At 35.0% G+C, this 7,061-nt stretch overlaps 1 protein-coding gene across 1 annotated transcript; it reads left to right on the top strand.

Annotated features, from left to right (window-relative positions):
* The first annotated feature begins 3,621 nt into the window (after window positions 1-3,621).
* Window positions 3,622-6,825, top strand: LOC113507797 (venom allergen 5-like). The gene is made up of 6 exons (XM_026890723.1): window positions 3,622-3,673; window positions 3,930-4,048; window positions 4,378-4,471; window positions 4,848-5,023; window positions 5,888-5,985; window positions 6,537-6,825. The coding sequence occupies exons 1-6, from the start codon at window positions 3,622-3,624 to the stop codon at window positions 6,643-6,645; spliced, it is 648 nt and encodes a 215-aa protein (XP_026746524.1). The 3' UTR covers window positions 6,646-6,825.
* The last annotated feature ends 236 nt before the right edge of the window (window positions 6,826-7,061 follow it).

Below are 7,061 nucleotides of genomic sequence, written 5' to 3'. Positions count from 1 at the left end.
TAATAAGGGTATAGTCCGGAGTTCGGAGCGTAACTGGACATTGAACCGCTAGTACCAACTACTACCTAACATGCAATAGCCACACGACAGCGATAACTTAGCAAAAGCACGGACAAAATTGTTTTGCTCTGAAACAAAATTACATTGTGATCTCGATTTTGTAGTCATTGCTATTGCGTTGCTATTTCAAGTCCTGCTAATATTAAGTAGAGTTTCTATTTATGGATGGAATTAGATTGGAATTAGATTTGGATTATGGTGATGAACACATTTTAGACGAAACTTAGTAGACAGAAAGTTTATAACCACAATTATCATTTAGGATAGTTTTTATTTAAATTTTTGCTCCCGTGGGCTCATTTTCAGGCAACAGCTCGTTATGTAATATAGCAGCTATAATCCATGCACAATACAGATCTACGGGGTAGGCTTACGTGATGAAGGTTTTCCGCTTCCCATTGGCTTATGATGGTGTTAATCTGTCTTTAAATCATAGGGGTTTAGTTTGGACTCGGGACGATTTTGATAAACCCTGTCCTTTTGTACGTAGTTTTTTAATTTATAAATGGTTCGGGTGAAAAGTATGGGTAAAAGTCTCTAGAATATTAGGTACATAGGACCTCATTTTTGTTCTTACGAGACTTAACCTATCTTGTAAATAAAAGTTCTACCACTACTTTAAATACATATTTTGCTTGTTTGGAAAAGAGATGTCGCTTCATGTCGTGTATTATCTATCACGTTTACGATATTACTTTAAGGCATGGTGTTAGAGAGTCTGATTAATTTGACTTTACTTATTCTATAGGAATAAGGTCAGTTGAAGAGCAGAGTTATTTAGTAAGATTATTTTGCAAATGGAAATTATAGAAGTAGGTAAACAAAATATTACTTCGACATTTCCAGTACCGACTTAAAAATACGTTTTAAAATACTTCATCTTAGCGCACTACCTACATAAAAACGGACTTAAAATCTTAAAAGCTTACTACTTAAATATCGGCGAGGAGGGGTGAGCTCCCTGCACTTTTCCAGTAGAGTCGGCGAGATATCTGGGGCACGCGACACCTGTGCCAGAAACCTTACATGTGAAATATTATGTGTCATTCCCGTTTGAGTCATTTCGAGACTTTCCTTTTTGTATAATCCCTCATTTGTTTTGTTAAGCTTTTTCTACCAATGGTAATGGACTCGTTTTACTTTTCTTGCTTTTTTTTAAGTTCCGTATCCAAGGGGGCAAAACAGATTTTGTTACAAAATCTCCGCTCTCTGTTTGCCCACGGAAAGTATAGTTTAAAACATGGTAACATTAAAACAAAATGTTTTATTTTAAATCAGTAGGCTTACTACTACTGGATCGAATTCTCCTTTAATCGAATAAGCAAAACGGAGTACGAAATCTTAATAAATAATTAAGTAATAAATCGTATTTTTGCCCATTTGGTTCGAATATATTGCCTCAATAACGTTTTAGCGCATTCGGCAAAAGATTGAAATACAGTAAACGTAAAGTAAAATAGTCCGACTGCGAAAACAAATATTTTCATCTTTTCATGTAGGTGGGTGTTGAAAAATCTCTGCAGTTGTATTAAAACTTTTTCGATTTTTCTTGTGTGCATCGTAAATCTGTCTTCCAACTGCATACTGGCGGAAAACAGTGCAGCAAGTAGGTACCTGTATATTACATGACTTAGCCTCCCCTATCATCTATATGTATATCATTATACCGTACGGGTGAGTGTCTTTGAACTCCTCCTAAACGGCTGGACCGATTTGAATGATTTTTGTGTATATTTGGGTGACTCCGGATGACCTGTTCATTGTCTTAGCCCTTTCTCAACTATGTTTTGGTCGGCTTGCAGTCTTAAGGCAAAACGTCTTAAACGTGGTACAAACTCACATGGAAAGAAGGTAATGTAGGGTAGTGTAGTCTGTCTAGATCGAATATCGTTGGTTTTCAGCACCTCCTCTCGATACAAAGGCGCTAACCATGTTATTTTGCTAGCGTAGAAAAGGTCTACCACAAAATCGTACAGAAAAATTGTTACAGGTGTGAAAGAGGGATGCCGCTCTACGGAGTGTAGTGCGCTGTCTCGTTTCCGCATCCCACATATTACGTTAAGAGGAGGTTGTGGGCTTTCGGAATACATTACTGGAAAATATTGTTAAAGTTACTTCCCTGTTTAAAGGTGAAACGTAAAGGATATACAGGCTAAGTTCTAGACACAAATCATACGAAATAGAAGTACGAAGTACGTTTAAAAAATAAAATAAAATAATGGAATAAGCAAGAGAGTTCTTCTTCAATATTTATCATTTAAAAAATAAGCATATAAAGGCAGTTTTTAAAATACAATAAAAATCCCATTTAATTTATTTTGCTATTTACGAACGATAAAATAAATTATACCTACAAGATTACATCGTTTCAATTCGAAATCATACAACATTATAAATTGTGTATTTATTATTGAAGCTTGTATAACAAAATAAATTGTTGACTAGGTTTTGGGAAATTGCTTTTAACGTCGGTAAGTATATTTCAAATACAATAAAAGTATTTGAAATAAGAAAAAGGTAATATGTGGGTGAAAGGTGTGAGGATTATAAGTAAATTTAAGTACCTGACAGGGTCTTGCAAGAGTTGGCAGTCGGCTTGATGATAACATACCCTTGTGCTTTGTTCTTTGTTGAGAAATAAGCTAGATTATGGGTCAATAAGGCATTCAGGGCGTTGGATGAGGTTGCCAAGCTGATGGTTTCATTAGGTTTGTTTGCGGTAGAGCCGGTAGCCAAAGATTTTTACTTCTTGATGGGGAGCAGTACACCAACAGCCTTCGGACTGTAGTGACAAGGCAACTGTACGCCGACTCTGATTTTGAAGCACCGAGATTTTAGCGTTCAGTCATTTTTAATTAGTTGTGTATTGTACTTTGTCGTTTTTTTTGTTTAATGAGTTACGTTAATAGCCGAAAATTAAACAACTGCAGTCTAAAATAGATTGCTGTTATTAAGGATTTATAATGTAATCTTAATTAATTTGGAGCCCAGTTACATTTCACTGATCGCTAAAATTATATAACGATAAAAAATCAAACAGTCCGATGTTCGTTTCAGATTAAAACGTTTAATGTTTAAATTTAAAAGTGTTTTTTGTTCCAACCGTGAAGGAATGTTATAGAAATATGTTCTATTGATCCAACATATTTATATAAATTAGTTATTCTCGCTTGAGCCGTGTGTGAGGTTTCTAACCAAATTCATATTGTCGGGTGAGCGGATTTGTTCTTGCTATATTTTATAGGATATCGTCTATCGGATCTCTGGGCTATATTTGTTGAGTATCTTACAAGATTTTGGGATGAGAAGTAGTGATAATATAACCGCTACAAATTGACTGTTTGTTGTCACTTTATTTTATCTCTACAATACTTGGTATTCAGAAGTATTTCAATGAACTCTAAGTACTTTAAAGTATTACTTAAAATGTGCATAGGTACATGGTCATTTAAATTTTGAACTAAAATTGGGAATCGCATGGAAAAGCCACCAAAACCAAACGTTAATCTCATCCAATCTTGCATTCATGTAAATAATTTTTTGCAGAGCAATTTCAATGAAATGAAGATGATCATCCTAATACTGACTATTATAAGTACAATCAATTGTGAAGGTAAGTCTGACATCCTATGTACCTTCTGTAACCTTATTAACTTTCAGTAATTTACTCTTAAATATTTTTTTTATTTTGATAGTAACTATCGTGATAATGATTCATTATAGGTTGCCCGCCTAGTTTCGGGCCAACCGGAATCCTTAATAAATACCCCCGATAAATACGCTTAGAGTATTTATCGGGGTTATTTATTAAGGATTCTGTAAACTGTTGCAACAATTTATACTTTTTTACGTTTTTCATGGTTTCACAGTGCTGAACTTGACGTGTACACAAATCCGTGAGTTTGTGGACGGTCACAACGAACGGCGACTTCAATTAGCGCAGGGCATAGTTCACGGACACCCGCCCGCCTCATTGATGAAGAAAATGGTAATTTAATAACGACAATTTTTTATATTTTTATACGATCGATTTCACAAGTATTCAAATGTCATATGTATGTACTTATAATGATGCTATTATTTATAAGAAAAAAAATTTTTCAAAGAAGATGCCTGATAGTGTCAATTCCAAAAAAAATATTTTTTAAACTGTTTTTAAATGAAAGTTTTTTTAATTTCTCTGGACTAAAACGTTTATGATACATGATCAATACAATAATATACGCCTTAGGTACATACATTTTCAAGATATTCGACTCGTTAACCTGTAGTTACTAAGTATTGCCGATTTAATTTAGTTATTTTTCTGTTATTAAGGTGTGGGATGAGGAGTTAGCTAAGAAGGCGGCGGAGTGGCTTTCTAAACAAGATACATTGGATGTTTATGAACACAATCCAGACAGGACTATACGTAAGTTAACGATTTACTTGCAGATTTTCTTGTTTAATGTTATTCAATAGTTCAGGCCTTAGGGTTTGTAATTTTAATTAGACATAAAGCAGTGGCATTTATACTTACGTATAAAATAAATTCTTTTCCTACCTTTAATACGGTATTTGCCAAAAAAAATAGATAGATTAAGTTAGGTAACTTAAAAAGTGACGTCACTTAGTACACTTTTACGGATACGTGACGCAGTCACAATTGTAGATTATTGTAGAAAGTAAAAAACTCGTATTTACCAGACGAACTATTTATTAAATTGGTCTAATTCCCATTATGCCTTAGATATGTAACGCGACGTTCAAAATACCTTCGTATGTTAAACACAACCTCTTTGTTTCAGCATCAGGCAGATTCGATACAAACGAGAATTTATTCTGGTATTCCACCACGGACTCCAAGTACGTAATACATCCTAAGATCATCCTCGACAACTGGTTCGATGAGAACAAGAACTATACGTTCGGACCTATGAACTCGGAACATTTTAAAGTACAAAATGTCGGGCATTATACTCAGGTTTGTGGTATTTTTTCCCCGAAATGATTATTGAAATTTTGTTAACCAAAAATGAAAACTCTGTCCTGTAGGTATTAGTGTATTATGAGGACTATGAAGTCAGCGTATCATGAATTTAATCGTAGTGTCGTAGGTGTTTCACAAATATATAAGTTACATGCACAAAGGCACCCAGACTTAGTATAGGCAATCGTGGAAAACAAAAAAACCTATCCCTAGGCGGGGATTCAACGGGTGTCACGTCGATCGGTAATTCCTGTAGTCAATCATTTTGAAAGCTGTAAATATGTCCACCTGTAAAAAAAATTGTTATCTTCACTTCATCTCTTAAATCTCTTCACTTTATTTAGTGTAAACAATATTACAAAGTCACATCGTATCTGTTTCTATTATCTATTACTATCTATTATCTATTACTAATATATAAAGCTGAAGAGTTTGTTTGTTTGAACGCTCTAATCTCCGGAACTACTGGTCCAAATTGAAAAAATATTTTTGTGTTGAATAGACCATTCATCGAGGAAAGCTTTAGACTATAAACCATCACGCTGCGACTAATAGGAGCGAAGATAAAATGGGAAAATGTGAAAAAAGGGCAGGGCAGGCATAAATCATAACTTATATCTTCTACCCACGGGGACGAAGTCGCGGGCAACAGCTAGTAGTTTATATATATCATCGGCCTAGCCTTTCCCCAACTATGTTGGGATCGGCTTCCAGTCTAACTGGGTTCAGCTACGTACCCCGTATCAGTGTTTTACAAGGACCGACCACCCATCTGACCTTCTCAACCCAGTTACCTGGGTGACACGATACCACGTTTTAATCTGCAAACTTTCAGGCATTTACTTGTAAATGTTTCAGATGGTGTGGTCAGACACGGACCACCTCGGCTGCGCTATCTCAAAAAACTCGAAAAACAAATGGCAGAAGTTTTTAGTTGTGTGTAACTATGGACCCCAGTGAGTAAATTAACGCATTATGTAATAGTAAATAAATACCATTTTTGGTTAGTACTCATGGAAAAAAAACTAATTCCTTCATAGAGACATTAGAGACAAATTATCACCATCGGTTGAATACTTTCATTAGAAATAACTACTTTCTAAGAAACAGTATTGTTCAGAAGCAGTTATTTTCTTTTATTCTTTGTTTAAATTGGCAAAGAAAAACGAGAGGATTTCTCGTATATTAAATTAGCTGATCCGACGACCTTCCTTCTGCCGGGCTGATTAGTGCATCTAAATCATCTCCCCGAAGCCATAAAAAAACTATTCAAATCGGTTCAGTCGTTTAGGAGATTAGTGACATAAACACTTAACTACAATATAAACATTAATAATGACTATATTTTTAATGAATAGTGGATTAGATTAGAGTATTGGTACACCATAGAATTACAGTAGTGATACTAAGTTAATAAAGATTTAGGTTACAATGGCCGTCTTATCGCTAATAGCTTTACCTTCCAGACAACGTTTTTGGTGTTTTATTAGAGGAACAATATTTTCAGGGGTAATTACTTGGGAAGTGAGCCATACGCGACGGGTCGAGCTAGCGGCAAGCTGTCATGCGACAAGATTGGGTGCAAATGGCCTTATGGGAAGAAATGTCAACGATAGGCGTCAACGGTTATTATATAAGATTTTTATTTATATTAATGTGTTTGTGTCAGTTTTTTTATTATTCTGGGTGTGAAATGTTTGCCTGATAAAACGTAAATATTTTGTTAAAGTATGATTTTATATTAAATATTTGTTACTACATGGTACTTATGAATTATTTCGTAAAAGTGTTGTCCAGTAGACATAATTAGACAAATGCGTTTTACAGTTTGCGTAATGCGTGGCCACGTTTTGCCTAAAAACAGAAGAAATTTAACGGGTAAGAAGCGGGAGCAGATGCATAGTGGTTAGTCAGTAAGAGTCTGACACTTACCACTTCCTCATTCGAGAAGGTAAAGGGAGGATTTTCCATGACGATTCTTCCGCATAATCAAAAAAGGGTGTGTAACAAACATTTAAGGATCACACAAATG

Source organism: Trichoplusia ni, unplaced genomic scaffold (assembly GCF_003590095.1).
Source record: "Trichoplusia ni isolate ovarian cell line Hi5 unplaced genomic scaffold, tn1 tig00003150, whole genome shotgun sequence".
In the NCBI taxonomy this organism is placed as follows: Eukaryota; Metazoa; Arthropoda; class Insecta; order Lepidoptera; family Noctuidae; genus Trichoplusia; species Trichoplusia ni.
This window is presented reverse-complemented; position numbering and strand designations above follow the sequence as displayed.

Coding starts and splice junctions, on each gene's coding strand:
- LOC113507797 (XM_026890723.1), top strand. CDS start 3,622: ATGAAGATGATCATCCTAATACTGACTATTATAAGTACAATCAATTGT. Junction 5,024..5,887: donor ATGTCGGGCATTATACTCAG/GTTTGTGGTATT, acceptor TAAATGTTTCAG/ATGGTGTGGTCAGACACGGA. Junction 5,986..6,536: donor GTGTGTAACTATGGACCCCA/GTGAGTAAATTA, acceptor CAATATTTTCAG/GGGTAATTACTTGGGAAGTG.